At 46.1% G+C, this 16,566-nt stretch overlaps 1 protein-coding gene across 1 annotated transcript; it reads right to left on the reverse strand.

Moving 5' to 3' along the window:
- Nucleotides 1-5: 5 nt before the first annotated feature.
- On the reverse strand, nt 6-15,280 carry LOC110503200 (NACHT and WD repeat domain-containing protein 2). Its single transcript, XM_036962130.1, has 9 exons — nt 15,048-15,280; nt 14,672-14,760; nt 8,203-8,310; nt 7,853-8,062; nt 7,507-7,630; nt 5,447-5,607; nt 4,877-5,314; nt 4,090-4,696; nt 6-3,976 (listed from the first exon to the last, which is right to left on the reverse strand). The coding sequence occupies exons 1-9, from the start codon at nt 15,112-15,114 to the stop codon at nt 735-737; spliced, it is 5,046 nt and encodes a 1,681-aa protein (XP_036818025.1). The 5' UTR covers nt 15,115-15,280; the 3' UTR covers nt 6-734.
- Between the last annotated feature and the right edge of the window lie 1,286 nt (nt 15,281-16,566).

Below are 16,566 nucleotides of genomic sequence, written 5' to 3' on the forward strand. Positions count from 1 at the left end.
TATATCAATTTTATTTAGGAATATCAATTTACTAACAGGTAACAATGGACAAAATGGTTTAATTAAAATGAATAAAGAAGGAAACTGGCCAACAAGACACAAGTTGGGCATACATCTGTTATGTCATCTCTGAAGAAGACTCAGGACTACATCTGTTATGTCATCTCTGAAGAAGACTCAGGACTACATCTGTTATGTCATCTCTGAAGAAGACTCAGGACTACATCTGTTATGTCATCTCTGAAGAAGACTCAGGACTACATCTGTTATGTCATCTCTGAAGAAGACTCAGGACTACATCTGTTATGTCATCTCTGAAGAAGACTCAGGACTACATCTGTTATGTCATCTCTGAAGAAGACTCAGGACTACATCTGGTATGTCATCTCTGAAGAAGACTCAGGACTACATCTGTTATGTCATCTCTGAAGAAGACAAGACTACATCTGTTATGTCATCTCTGAAGAAGACAAGCCTACATCTGGTATGTCATCTCTGAAGAAGACTCAGGACTATATCTGTTATGTCATCTCTGAAGAAGACAAGACTACATCTGTTATGTCATCTCTGAAGAAGACAAGCCTACATCTGTTATGTCATCTCTGAAGAAGACTCAGGACTACATCTGTTATGTCATCTCTGAAGACTCAAGACTACATATGTTATGTCATCTCTGAAGAAGACAAGCCTACATCTGTTATGTCATCTCTGAAGAAGACTCAGGACTACATATGTTATGTCATCTCTGAAGAAGACTTGGGCCATGTGATGCTGGGTGTTGCTAGAGGCAACCATCGCACTGGCTCACTGTCACACTGGCATGGCCTCTCCCGACCAATCCCTTGTATCCTTTCCCTGACAGCCCCTCCCCTCCCTGTGATGTCAGAGATGGAGTACACACCCACAGACCCATCCTGGAAGCCCACATACACACACAGCTCCTCACTCACAGCCAGAGCTGTGGGGGTCTTACACAGACACAACCTCCCCAGTCTCCCCCCGTCAGCCAGCCGTACCACTGCCAGCAATGGCTTAGTGTGCAGGTCACAGGCACAGCCATTATCCTGGGCAGGGGGGTGGCAGATATAGACAGCGTAGCGTCCAGAGTCATCCAAGCAAACTTTGAGCACTGGACCCTGGGCCTTGACCCTACACAGCCTGGCATGGGGCAGGTCCAGCAGGGTGATGAGGTCATCATCAGTGGACAGCAGAGCGAAGCTCCCATCAGACGACATGTGGAAGACCTGTGGCTGGCACAGGAACATCTGGGGGAGCAGAAACTGTCGGCATACCGTCTCCTCTATCACCTTCCATGTGTAAACAGACCCAGAGGCGGCCATCACGATCACAAAGTCTGGGTGTTCCGGCAGGGTCCGGAAGGCCACGACCGTAGAACGTTCATAGCGTTCTGAGCACGAGAAGCGCTTACTGACGGTGCCAGACCACAGGCTGACGGCGAGCAGGTCGCCATGACGACGGCCTAACAGGAAGGTGCTCTCGGGTGAGACCTGGGCATCAGCCAGGTACAGGTGAATGTTACAGACCACGGCCCCACTGGCCAGCTTCCACACCCTGGACAGGCCGTGCTGCGACACACACACCCCGATGTGACCGTTAGAGGTAATCAGAACCTCTGTAGCTCTGCTGCCGTGGATACGGTGGAGGTTCTGTCCCGTGTCGCTCCGCCACACGTAAACGTCCTCCCCTGAGAGGCTCACAAGATGGCTGCCGTCTGGAGAGAGACACAGCTTCTCCACGGGGCCGTCGTGCAGGAAGTGAGTCTCTGGACTTCCTGTCTGTAATCTCCACCTCCACAATATCTCTGAGCCGTCAATCACATAGAACCGCTCTCCCATTGGCTCCAGCACCACCTCCCTCACCCCGGCCCCAGTTCTAGGGACCATAGCCGCAGCACATATCACATCTGAGTCCCACGTAGTGAGGTGGCCATTTTGTGTGACCACGGAGAGGACAGACTCCATCTTGAGCAGTGAGAGGGGTTGGGAAGGACTGCCAGCATCTAAGGACAGGACACACTGACCAGTGGTCATCCTCCACACCAGCACAGAGGGACAGGCCTCTAGCGAAGCCAGGATGAGTTGTCCGTCCTGGGCTAACAACGCCTGAGAGAAGGCCTTCCCCTGTGGAGCTCTGAAATGGTCCCACTGCTCCCAGTCACACGTGTCCCAGAGAATAATCTCCTGGGTTTTACACACCAGCAGAATACAACTCTCTTCTGATAGGTCTGTATTGATGAACTCAAAATGGCTGCTGCCACTACAACACTCTTTTAGGAGTTTGGGATCTGTTTTGGACGCTACGCACCATAACAATACGTGCCCTCTGCTGTCCACACACGCCATCTCCCTCTCATCCTCACTGAGTATCACAGCGATAACTGATGACTCTGCTGGACTGGAACAGATAGCAGTGAGAGTGCCTCCAGATGTGTCAAATATAGACACTGTGCCTTTCTCCTGGCCACAGTACACAAACTGACCAGTAGGGGGAAAAGACACACTCCTCACAGTGTTCTGGCACTGCAAACGGGTGAGGAGGCGGCTGGTGGAAACTTCAGAAACACTCACATAGCTCAGACCTTTCCACCACACACACATCCTGTCATCACACATGAGAAACCCTTCAACTATGGTACTGGAGTGTTGGTCTGAGTTGGACTCCTGTCTTTCTAGACACAGTACATCCTGAAAACACGTTGTCCCAGTCACATCCCACAGGAGCTGTGTGTTGCACTGAGTTGAGAGGAGGATGAAAGTCCCACTACCCCGGACACTTACAAACCTCAGCGCAGGTTCACAGCTCAGTTTCAGTTCCTCTGCCTCTCTACCACTCCACACCAAAGCAGACCCATCACTCTGTATGACAACCACAGTCCCAGACACTGTCCCTGCTGCATCTGTAACAGGACACTGTCTGGCCTCTGGAAAAATACACTGTGTGGAGGGTACAGTAGAGGGGGCAGGACTGAGCACCACTCCTAACCCGCTTCCCCTCTTCTTGATCCCCTGTGTCACCTCCTCAGCATAGCCCTCCAGCTCAGGACAGAGCCCTAGGAAAGGAAGCAGCCTGCCCTTCATCACCATGGACAGCTCCATCGGGGAGTTCCAGAGGAGACAGGCTGAGTCCCTCAGAATGCCCGCCAGAAGAGCTCTCTCCCTGGGGAAGATGAGCTGGGACGCCCCCTCCCTTTCCCAATCCTCCAGCAGGGTTACCAGATCCCCGAGGAGCCCCGCCCTCAGCATAGCCTGATGGAACTCCAGTGACATCATCAGACCTCGCCCTAGCTCCTCCAACCTGCCACTCTCCTTCAGGTGATAGGGCAGTTCCAGAAGCTTGCGCAGGTTGACTCGCACATGCTCAGAAGAGGGGGAGGAAGAGGATGAGGAGGGTTTAGAGTTAAACACATAGGGTTGACCAAGAGGTTGTCTGTCAATGTATTTTTTCATTCGGGCAGTGTCAGGGACAGGCCCAGGTTGGTTGAGTCCTGTGTTCTGGCTGATGACCAGTGGTTTGGCTCTACCGTAGGCCCAGCGACCATTAAAATAGTCAGCCATCGCTGTGTGCATCTCCTCCCTCATCTCCCAGGAGCTCAGGTACCTCTCACACACCACCAACCCAAAATGTCTACTGACCCAGAATAGAACATGAGACCCTGCAACACTCCTCTTCACCAGAAACCCCTTCAGATCCAACAACAGCCTCTCCACTTCCACCTCAGGTACCCTAAACTTGGAGGGAGGGGGCTCACTGGCCGAGACGTACCCAGCCAGCACCGCGTCATCACTGGACAGGAGGTCAGAGAGCTCAGCCTCTGTGAGTCCGGTCCTGGAGAGGGTCAGGTAGCTCAGGGCTCGGGACACCAGAACCAACCCATGTTTCTCCTCTAGGTGAACCAGAAACACTGTGATGCTGGAGTGGACACCCACAGGGAGGGTCTCATCAGTCACCTCTGATGCTGAGAGAGAGAGAGAGCGAGAGAGGACAGAGAGAGAGGGAGTGGGAGAAAGAGAGAAATTAGCTCCAGATATATAGAGATAGATGTGTTTATACTGTGTTTTTGATGTGTACCTGAGGTCCACAGCGAGGCGTGTCTATGCAGGAGGCGAGCGTAGAGGGTCAGAGGGCAGGAGATCAGGGCCACGTTCATGACCCCCTGCTGTCCTGACGTCACTCTCCTTCCTGACCCCTCCAGAAGGGCTGCCAACATCCTCACACACCCCCTCCCTTCCACCGGCCCCAGCTCCACACTCACACAGCACCCTGAGACACCAAAAACTGCAGAGGAGGATTGTGGGAAATGGAGTTCAAGGGTGTGGAGGGTATTGGTTTGGGTGGGGGAGATGGAGAGCACGAGTTTGATGTTGGGAGGGAGGGGGGAAGGGAGACACTTGATGGTTTGGGGTCCGGAGACGGTCCAAGCTTGGTCTAGGCCGTCAAGGATGAGGACCAGGGGCTGTTTAGGGGTGGGACAGAGGGAGAGAAGGGAGGAAAGGTTATGTCTGAGCTGGGTGAGGGTAGGGTTAGGATCTCTGCTACTGGGCTCAGGGTTACGGTTGTATCTGTGGGCTATCTGGTGGCACAGGCTGGAGAGAAGGTGTCTAGGTGAGAGATTGACTGACAGACTGGTGAACTGGATAATCACTACGGGATCCATGTCGCTCAGCCATGACCTCACCTGCAGAAGAGAGGAGAGAGAAACAGGCTGTTATGTGGCGCTGCCAATCAGTACAGTCCCAGTCATTTGGGATGGACCCTGCAGCTCTCTTCTAGTAATGTCTTATAGAAGCAACAGGTCGTTTCTTCTTCCAATCACTTCTATAAGATTCTGTCTGTCCTGAGTTACTGCTCCATCTACCTGCTGTGCACAATGTGCCAGCAGCACAGTTTTCCCTGTGCACGGCCCTCCTACGACCACTAGTGGGTGTTGTGTGTCCCTCTGCTCCAGGTAAGACCTGACTTCCTCTTCCTCTGGCCGATCGTTGTCATAGAGACGGGAATAGAGAGAACACAGCTCCTCCTGCTCAGCCTGCTCTCTGGTCAACGCATCATCAGAATGAGGTGACGATACTGACTTGCCCATTCCCATGGCGACAGAGCTGTCAATCAGAGCCAGGAGGTCGGAGTAGAGCTGCTGGCAGAGACCCTCCGCATAGCTCCTCCTCCTGGCGGGGGTGTAGCCATGACGAGGGTCGCATTCCGAAGTTGTGGTGTACACCAGGAGCTGACAGGAAGTCACCAGGCTGGGCAGGAAGTGGTCACAGAGCTGGGACAGGAGGCTGTCATCGGACAGAGCCTGCGGTAGATGGGGGATGACGTTACTCCTTACCTAATACCACTGATACAAGGTCAGATATTTGTCATCCCCAGGTAGAGGTTGGGGGGAGAGTAATCAGATTCTAGATCAGTTGTTAAGTGAAGCATGTACCTTGAGTGGAGGATAAGGGTGCAGTGGCGGCTCTTTAGGGGGTTGGTCTGCCCCCTCATTCTGGCCCCGCCCATTAGAGATCTTGTTGACATAGACCAGGCAGCGATTGATGTCACGTCTTGGACAATTCTCCAGAGCGAATCGCAGGTCTGTGTCGAGAGCTAGAGAGATAGAGAGTTTTCAAAATGTTCACCTTAATAAAGAGCATATTACATACGGATCTGTTGGACACCTTAAATGTCAGAGAGGTGTGTGAAGAATGTACAATTCCTATAGATAATCTGAAATCCTACTAGGGTGATGGAGCTATTTAAAATGTCAGAGAGGTGAATATAAGTATAGTTTGTCTTGCGTCCAGTAGATGTTGCTCAACTCCCACCACTTCCTTCGCCTTACGCCTAAAGAGAGAGATGGGGGTGTGAGGTCGCCTGTTCTCTGTTGAACACAGCACCTCGATGAAGGGAACATTGAGTCATTTCACACCTTCACACCTTTCTTCAGGTGGGATGTGCAAATCTAGAATATACTGGGATATCTGTTACTATGGGGACAGAGAGATAGCAACAGTGTTTTAGGTTGCTTTTGGGGGCCGAGTGTGAGTTCATGTGGCTCATTTTCTGCATGTATAGAACTGAACCACGACCTTTAAACTGTCTGGCCTAGCTGGACAGGTGGTACAACCATGTCGTTTTCATTCAGTCACTTGTCATTGGTCGAGGACTGAAGAGGAAGTCACATGGTAATCTGTACCTAAAGGGGCTATAGAGACACATGACTATAACACACACTGACCACAGACAGAGGTCATGGCTGTGGACGAACAGACTGGACTTCTGATGGAGCTACTGATCATTGGCACTGCTCTTCTGGTTGGCTACTGTGTGTTATGATGAGTCAGGGGCTCGGAATGTTATTTCAAATACTGAATTACATGTGAGTTGTGTGCTGTATTTTGAACAGCCACCCGGACAGCTGATGAAACTGTGGGTTTGTACACTCTAAGAATTTCTGTAAACAGTCATAAACCGTCTCAGGGAAGCTCATCTGCGTGCTCGTCTTCCTTCAACTGACTGCAGTTTGACGTCGTAACAGACTTCAGTGGGCAAATGCTCACCTTGGATGGCCACTGGCATGAAGAGTGCTCTTCATGAATGAATCCCGGTTTCAACTGTACTGGGCAGATGGCAGACGTATGGCATGGTGTGGGAGAGCGGTTTTTTGACGTCAACATTTTTAACATTGTAAATAAGAATTTGTTCTGACTTGCCTAGTTAAAAAAAAGTTAAATAAAAAAAAATATAAAAAACAGTGCCCCCTGGTGGCAGTGGGGTTATGGTATGGGCAGACATAAACTACTGACAACTAACACAATTGCATTTTATCGATGGCTATTTAAATGCACAGAGATACCGTGACGAGATCCTGTCGTGCCATTCAACCACCGCCATCACCTCATGTCTCAGCATGATAATGCACGGCCCCATGTCACAAGGATCCGTACATAATCCCTGGATACTGAAAATGCCCCAGTTCTTCCATGGGCTGCATACTCACCAGACACGTCAGCCACTGAGCATGTTTGGGATGCTCTGGATCTACATGTACGACAGTGTGTTCCAGTTCCCACCAATATCCAGCAACACACAGCCATTGAAGAGGAGTGAAACAACATTCCACAGGCCACAATCACCAGCCTGATCAACTCTATGTGAAGGAAATGTGTTGTGCTGACTGGGTTTCTGAACCACAACCCTACTTTTATTTTTAAGGTCTCTGTGACCAACAGAATCACATCTGTATTCGCAGTCATGTGAAATCCATAGATTAGGGCCTAATGAATTTATTTAAATTAACTGATTTCCTCATATGAACTGTAACTCTTTGAAATTATTGCATGTTGCGTTTATATTTTTGTTCGGTGTAGTTAAAGAATAAATACAAACTAGAAAACAGTATTTTGCTATTTAAGCCTCCCTTTGAAACATGATATGTTGCTTTTGACAATGTGAATATCGATACAGGACTAGCCCTAGATCATCTCACTAACACATCTCACTCACCTGACCTGTAGTAGCCTAGGGTTGTTAGGAGACCCCCCTGAACACACTGACTCACAGCAGCCTGCAAGACCTTCCTCATCTCCTCCTCCTCGTCAACACCCGTTTCTCCTGTCTTTTCATCTGTCTGAGAAAAAGATCATCATAACCTGTGCTGCTGTGTGTGTGTGTGTGTGTGTGTGTGTGTGTGTGTGTGTGTGTGTGTGTGTACCTGGTGATTTTTCCTCACCTGTTTGTCGGGGTGCAGCTGTGTGTGTGTGTGTGTGTGTGTGTGTGTGTGTGTGTGTGTGTGTGTGTGTGTGTGTGTGTGTGTATGTGCGTGTGTGTGTACCTGGTGATTTTTCCTCACCTGTTTGTCGGGGTGCAGCTGTGTGTGAATGCGTGTCTGTCGTTGCAGGCAGAAGGACGGTGGTATTGTATTCTCGTCTCTCAGGTATGCCTTCTCTAGAGCACGGGTACTGATGCCCGCTCGCTGGGACACCTGGAGCAGCCTGTGGAACTCTGCCACCTCCACCTGGGCAGGTAAACACACAGCACCATACTGTGCCCCCACCAGAGCCTGCAGCGCCACCCACAGGACACACAGAGAAGTACAGGAGTTACTACATGTTGTGTAGGGTTGATTAGGGAAAAAGGGTTATACTAAATGTACTAAGTAGGGTGTAGGGGTTGATTTGGGACGTGGATGTGGTGCCTTACCACTAGGTAGGGTCCGTCAGAGCTTTCTCTACACGCCTGTAGTAGCTTTTGTCTAGTCTGTTGGTCTGGCCCGGTTCTGGGATCACTTGCCTCATAAGGGTCTATCACCTACATACACATGATAGAGAATCCTATTGAATCAGACCTTCACTAGCTTCCCTAGTTCACAGCAAAAGCTAGGCCTAGTATTGTCACCTGAGAGTCAGCTTAAGTGTGTGAGTCAACTTAACTACAATATTCTGGAGAGAGATGATTTATTATCAAACATATAGTATGACATGTATTGTCGTTTACACAGCTGTAGAAATACATTTACAAAACATCAAGTCCATCTGAATATGGGTTTTGTTCAACAAGCTCATAACTCCTGCTGCTCAACAGAGATAATAACTTCACAAACACATCATATTGCCTGAAGGAAAACTCACACTCAAAACACACACAGTCAGTCAGCACCTTGTTCATACTCAACAATAACACACCCCTCCCCTGCTCTCTCTTCATGGCACCATTGTGAGAAAATCCTCTATCCCCTAACAATCAACAGTAGAATGTGTTGAGTTGAACTGCTCCTAAAGGCCGGCTACTGTAGAGGCTTTGATCTCACGCTCCGTGCCTCTCCACCATGAGGGGTACTGAATGGTTCACCAACTGCCATGATACAGGACCAGCTAAATAAGACCTTCCTACAGTATGATACAGGACCAGCTAAATAAGACCGTCCTACAGTATGATACAGGACGAGCTAAATAAGACCGTCCTACAGTATGATATAGGACCAGCTAAATAAGACTGTCCTACAGTATGATACAGGACCAGCTAAATAAGACCGTCTTACAGTATGATACAGGACAAGCTAAATAAGACCGTCCTACAGTATGATACAGGACCAGCTAAATAAGACCGTCCTACAGTATGATACAGGACCAGCTAAATAAGACCGTCCTACAGTATGATACAGGACCAGCTAAATAAGACCGTCCTACAGTATGATGCAGGACCAGCTAAAAAAGACAGTCCTACAGTATGATACAGGACCAGCTAAATAAGACTGTCCTACAGTATGATATAGGACCAGCTAAATAAGACTGTCCTACAGTATGATATAGGACCAGCTAAATAAGACTGTCCTACAGTATGATACAGGACCAGCTAAATAAGACTGTCCTACAGTATGATACAGGACCAGCTAAATAAGACCGTCCTACAGTATGATACAGGACCAGCTAAATAAGACCGTCCTACAGTATGATACAGGACAAGCTAAATAAGACTGTCCTACAGTATGATACAGGACCAGCTAAATAAGACCGTCCTACAGTATGATACAGGACCAGCTAAATAAGACCGTCCTACAGTATGATACAGGACCAGCTAAATAAGACCGTCCTACAGTATGATACAGGACCAGCTAAATAAGACCGTCCTGCAGTATGATACCGGACCAGCTAAATAAGACTGTCCTACAGTATGATACAGGACCAGCTAAATAAGACTGTCCTACAGTATGATATAGGACCAGCTAAATAAGACTGTCCTACAGTATGATAAAGGACCAGCTAAATAAGACCGTCCTACAGTATGATAAAGGACCAGCTAAATAAGACCATCCTACAGTATGATACAGGACCAGCTAAATAAGACTGTCCTACAGTATGATATAGGACCAGCTAAATAAGACTGTCCTACAGTATGATATAGGACCAGCTAAATAAGACTGTCCTACAGTATGATACAGGACCAGCTAAATAAGACAGTCCTACAGTATGATACAGGACCAGCTAAATAAGACTGTCCTACAGTATGATACAGGACCAGCTAAATAAGACCGTCCTACAGTATGATACAGGACCAGCTAAATAAGACTGTCCTACAGTATGATACAGGACCAGCTAAATAAGACCGTCCTACAGTATGATACAGGACCAGCTAAATAAGACCGTCCTACAGTATGATACAGGACCAGCTAAATAAGACCGTCCTACAATATGATACAGGACCAGCTAAATCAGACCGTCCTACAGTATGATACAGGACCAGCTAAATAAGACCGTCCTGCAGTATGATACAGGACCAGCTAAATAAGACTGTCCTACAGTATGATACAGGACCAGCTAAATAAGACTGTCCTACAGTATGATATAGGACCAGCTAAATAAGACTGTCCTACAGTATGATACAGGACCAGCTAAATAAGACCGTCCTACAGTATGATAAAGGACCAGCTAAATAAGACCGTCCTGCAGTATGATACAGGACCAGCTAAATAAGACCGTCCTACAGGATGATACAGGACCAGCTAAATAAGATCTGCCTACAGTATGATACAGGACCAGCTAAATAAGACCGTCCTACAGTATGATACAGGACCAGCTAAATAAGACCGTCCTACAGTATGATACAGGACCAGCTAAATAAGACCGTCCTACAGTATGATACAGGACCAGCTAAATAAGACCGTCCTGCAGTATGATACAGGACCAGCTAAATAAGACCGTCCTGCAGTATGATACAGGACCAGCTAAATAAGACCGTCCTACAGTATGATACAGGACCAGCTAAATAAGATCTGCCTACAGTATGATACAGGACCAGCTAAATAAGACCGTCCTACAGTATGATACAGGACCAGCTAAATAAGACCATCCTACAGTATGATACAGGACCAGCTAAATAAGATATGCCTACAGTATGATACAGGACCAGCTAAATAAGACCGTCCTACAGTATGATACAGGACCAGCTAAATAAGACCGTCCTACAGTATGATACAGGACCAGCTAAATAAGACCGTCCTACAGTATGATACAGGACCAGCTAAATAAGACCGTCCTACAGTATGATACAGGACCAGCTAAATAAGACCGTCCTACAGTATGATACAGGACCAGCTAAATAAGACCGTCCTACAGTATGATACAGGACCAGCTAAATAAGATCTGCCTACAGTATGATACAAGACCAGCTAAATAAGACCGTCCTACAGTATGATACAGGACCAGCTAAATAAGACCGTCCTACAGTATGATACAGGACCAGCTAAATAAGACTGTCCTACAGTATGATACAGGACCAGCTAAATAAGATCTGCCTCCAGTATGATACAGGACCAGCTAAATAAGACCGTCCTACAGTATGATACAGGACCAGCTAAATAAGATCTGCCTACAGTATGATACAGGACCAGCTAAATAAGACCGTCCTACAGTATGATACAGGACCAGCTAAATAAGACTGTCCTACAGTATGATAAAGGACCAGCTAAATAAGACTGTCCTACAGTATGATATAGGACCAGCTAAATAAGACTGTCCTACAGTATGATACAGGACCAGCTAAATAAGATCTGCCTACAGTATGATACAGGACCAGCTAAATAAGACCGTCCTACAGTATGATACAGGACCAGCTAAATAAGACCGTCCTACAGTATGATACAGGACCAGCTAAATAAGATCTGCCTACAGTATGATACAGGACCAGCTAAATAAGACCGTCCTACAGTATGATACAGGACCAGCTAAATAAGACCGTCCTACAGTATGATACAGGACAAGCTAAATAAGACCATCCTACAGTATGATACAGGACCAGCTAAATAAGACCGTCCTACAGTATGATACAGGACCAGCTAAATAAGACCGTCCTACAGTATGATACAGGACAAGCTAAAGAAGACTGTCCTACAGTATGATACAGGACCAGCTAAATAAGACCGTCCTACAGTATGATACAGGACCAGCTAAATAAGACCGTCCTACAGTATGATACAGGACCAGCTAAATAAGACCATCCTACAGTATGATACAGGACCAGCTAAATAAGACCGTCCTACAGTATGATACAGGACCAGCTAAATAAGACCGTCCTGCAGTATGATACAGGACCAGCTAAATAAGACTGTCCTACAGTATGATACAGAACCAGCTAAATAAGACTGTCCTACAGTATGATATAGGACCAGCTAAATAAGACTGTCCTACAGTATGATACAGGACCAGCTAAATAAGACCGTCCTACAGTATGATAAAGGACCAGCTAAATAAGAACATCCTACAGTATGATACAGGACCAGCTAAATAAGACCGTCCTACAGTATGATGCAGGACCAGCTAAATAAGACTGTCCTACAGTATGATATAAAACCAGCTAATTAAGACTGTCCTACAGTATGATACAGGACCAGCTAAATAAGACTGTCCTACAGTATGATACAGGACCAGCTAAATAAGAATGTCCTACAGTATGATACAGGACAAGCTAAAGAAGACTGTCCTACAGTATGATACAGGACCAGCTAAATAAGACCGTCCTACAGTATGATACAGGACCAGCTAAATAAGACCGTCCTACAGTATGATACAGGACCAGCTAAATAAGACCGTCCTACAGTATGATACAGGACCAGCTAAATAAGACCGTCCTACAGTATGATACAGGACCAGCTAAATAAGACCGTCCTGCAGTATGATACAGGACCAGCTAAATAAGACTGTCCTACAGTATGATACAGGACCAGCTAAATAAGACTGTCCTACAGTATGATATAGGACCAGCTAAATAAGACTGTCCTACAGTATGATACAGGACCAGCTAAATAAGACCGTCCTACAGTATGATAAAGGACCAGCTAAATAAGAACATCCTACAGTATGATACAGGACCAGCTAAATAAGACCGTCCTACAGTATGATGCAGGACCAGCTAAATAAGACTGTCCTACAGTATGATATAAGACCAGCTAAATAAGACTGTCCTACAGTATGATACAGGACCAGCTAAATAAGAATGTCCTACAGTATGATACAGGACCAGCTAAATAAGACCGTCCAACAGTATGATACAGGACCAGCTAAATAAGATCTGCCTACAGTATGATACAGGACCAGCTAAATTAGACCGTCCTACAGTATGATACAGGACCAGCTAAATAAGACCGTCCTACAGTATGATACAGGACCAGCTAAATAAGATCTGCCTACAGTATGATACAGGACCAGCTAAATAAGACCGTCCTACAGTATGATACAGGACCAGCTAAATAAGACCGTCCTGCAGTATGATACAGGACCAGCTAAATAAGACTGTCCTACAGTATGATACAGGACCAGCTAAATAAGACTGTCCTACAGTATGATATAGGACCAGCTAAATAAGACTGTCCTACAGTATGATACAGGACCAGCTAAATAAGACCGTCCTACAGTATGATAAAGGACCAGCTAAATAAGACCGTCCTGCAGTATGATACAGGACCAGCTAAATAAGACCGTCCTACAGGATGATACAGGACCAGCTAAATAAGATCTGCCTACAGTATGATACAGGACCAGCTAAATAAGACCGTCCTACAGTATGATACAGGACCAGCTAAATAAGACCGTCCTACAGTATGATACAGGACCAGCTAAATAAGACCATCCTACAGTATGATACAGGACCAGCTAAATAAGACCGTCCTGCAGTATGATACAGGACCAGCTAAATAAGACCGTCCTGCAGTATGATACAGGACCAGCTAAATAAGAGCTGCCTACAGTATGATACAGGACCAGCTAAATAAGATCTGCCTACAGTATGATACAGGACCAGCTAAATAAGACCGTCCTACAGTATGATACAGGACCAGCTAAATAAGACCGTCCTACAGTATGATACAGGACCAGCTAAATAAGATATGCCTACAGTATGATACAGGACCAGCTAAATAAGACCGTCCTACAGTATGATACAGGACCAGCTAAATAAGACCGTCCTACAGTATGATACAGGACCAGCTAAATAAGACCGTCCTACAGTATGATACAGGACCAGCTAAATAAGACCGTCCTACAGTATGATACAGGACCAGCTAAATAAGACCGTCCTACAGTATGATACAGGACCAGCTAAATAAGATCTGCCTACAGTATGATACAAGACCAGCTAAATAAGACCGTCCTACAGTATGATACAGGACCAGCTAAATAAGACCGTCCTACAGTATGATACAGGACCAGCTAAATAAGACTGTCCTACAGTATGATACAGGACCAGCTAAATAAGATCTGCCTACAGTATGATACAGGACCAGCTAAATAAGACCGTCCTACAGTATGATACAGGACCAGCTAAATAAGACCGTCCTACAGTATGATACAGGACCAGCTAAATAAGATCTGCCTACAGTATGATACAGGACCAGCTAAATAAGACCGTCCTACAGTATGATACAGGACCAGCTAAATAAGACCGTCCTACAGTATGATAAAGGACCAGCTAAATAAGACTGTCCTACAGTATGATATAGGACCAGCTAAATAAGACTGTCCTACAGTATGATACAGGACCAGCTAAATAAGATCTGCCTACAGTATGATACAGGACCAGCTAAATAAGACCTTCCTACAGTATGATACAGGACCAGATAAATAAGATCTGCCTACAGTATGATATCCATTCCAACATCAAAACAGAGGTGACCTCTCACCTTGAAGTCCAGTCCGTATGTGTGTCTGCAGTGCTCCCTCAGCCTGGGAAACACATTTTCTCTCAGAGCCCTGCGTTCCACAACAGAGTCTAGACAACACACAGGGGTTATACTTCCATTCCTTCTCCAACCAGTGTCATTCAGCACACACACAGGGGTTATACTTCCATTCCTTCTCCAACCAGTGTCATTCAGCACACACACAGGGGTTATACTTCCATTCCTTCTCCAACCAGTGTCATTCAGCACACACACAGGGGTTATACTTCCATTCCTTCTCCAACCAGTGTCATTCAGCACACACACAGGGGTTATACTTCCATTCCTTCTCCAACCAGGGTCATACACCACACACACACAGTCAGACCTGCTGTACCTTCTGGATTAGAACACAGGTAAACCTTGATACAGGACTTGCATGATGCTGTTCGGGAGTCGTCCATGATTCTGTCAGAGGCAACGATAAGATATAAACGGAAAATAGCATCCACACGGGACAAAAAAATAATACATGTAAACTATTTAGTAAGACCAAAGTAACAAACTTGCACAGGCTAGTAGTGAGTCCTGCCTAAACGATTCTCCCTTCCCCCCCTCGCCCAGTCTCTCCTCCTCCTTGCTGTTCCCGTCAGGAAACTGCCTTCTGATGCTGTTCTGGATAATGAACACACTCTCTCTCAGATTCACACACTAGACAGATTTTGTATCACAAGTCTTATAAAAGTCTACTGTGAATAACAAAAATGTTATGAAAAGTATTTTTCCAATCTGTTTTATTATTTAACATTTGTACACAATAAATACAAACTTTTTTATTTTATTTTTATTTTTTTACAGCCAATAATAATAATAATGCGGAAATAATTTTGCACCTGTTCTCAATGTTGTCACCATGGCAACATTCAGAAGAGAGAAGGCCTGTTGTTCAACTACACTGATTTAGCAGCTCGGAAAACATCTCCAAATCAAAACAAAATCAAATAGATATAAAAAAAAGCTCAAATAAACTAAAAGTACAGGGACACAGGACTGTTGTATAGAGGAAGATTACAGAGTTATATTTGACCATAACAACACACACGTATTGTAATTAAAAAGTGTTGGCTGAGAACAGCTTTCTGACAAGATGGAGGACATTGATGTTAACCATACACTTCAAAACCAGTTTGATAAACGTTCTGAAGATGTAAGAGAGATCAAGGAGAGGGCGTGGATTAGAGCAGACCAAACTAGCCAAGCAAAGATAGGATCGTATCCTTCCTCCTCTCGCAGTATAATCACTCTCAAAGCTCATACACCACCTAAAACTAACAAATACACATTCTCTCTACAATCATTCAATATTCTTTAGAAATGTTTCATAATTCAAATCAAATATATGTATATATATATTTTAACATTTATAACACCATTCTAAAGGAGCACCTCACCCTCCAAGACCAAATGGTTCCCTGGCTTCTGTAGAACACAATGCTGGGTCAAAGGTTAGGGGTCAGAGGTTATGTGTCAGAGGATATGGGTCAGATGTTAGGGGTCAGAGGTTAATGGTCAGAGGTTATGGGTCAGAGGATAGGGGTCAGAGGATAGGGGTCAGAGGATAGGGGTCAGAGGATATGGGTCAGATGTTAGGGGTCAGAGGTTAGGGGTCAGAGGTTAGGGGTCAGAGGTTAGGGGTCAGATGTTAGGGGTCAGAGGTTAGGTGTCAGAGGTTAGGTGTCAGAGGTTAGGGGTCAGATGTTAGGGGTCAGAGGTTAGGGGTCAGAGGTTAGGAAGGTGCAGCCAGAATGAGACAGCAACACTGAAAAACAACAGAAATACAAACAAGAGAATAAAAGCAATCAAAGTGAATAAAGTGCCATGATGTCTCCCTGGGTTGGGTTTAGGAAGGCTTGAAG

Source organism: Oncorhynchus mykiss, chromosome 24, assembly GCF_013265735.2.
Source record: "Oncorhynchus mykiss isolate Arlee chromosome 24, USDA_OmykA_1.1, whole genome shotgun sequence".
Taxonomy (NCBI): Eukaryota; Metazoa; Chordata; class Actinopteri; order Salmoniformes; family Salmonidae; genus Oncorhynchus; species Oncorhynchus mykiss.

What these genes read in the sequence shown, in the direction of transcription:
- LOC110503200 (XM_036962130.1), bottom strand. Translation starts at nt 15,114, where the DNA reads ATGGACGACTCCCGAACAGCATCATGCAAGTCCTGTATCAAGGTTTAC. An exon ending in CCTAGGCTACTACAGGTCAG is followed by an intron (nt 5,608 to 7,506) that starts GTGAGTGAGATG and finishes CTATCTCTCTAG; the next exon opens with CTCTCGACACAGACCTGCGA. An exon ending in ACCCTTATCCTCCACTCAAG is followed by an intron (nt 5,315 to 5,446) that starts GTACATGCTTCA and finishes CATCTACCGCAG; the next exon opens with GCTCTGTCCGATGACAGCCT.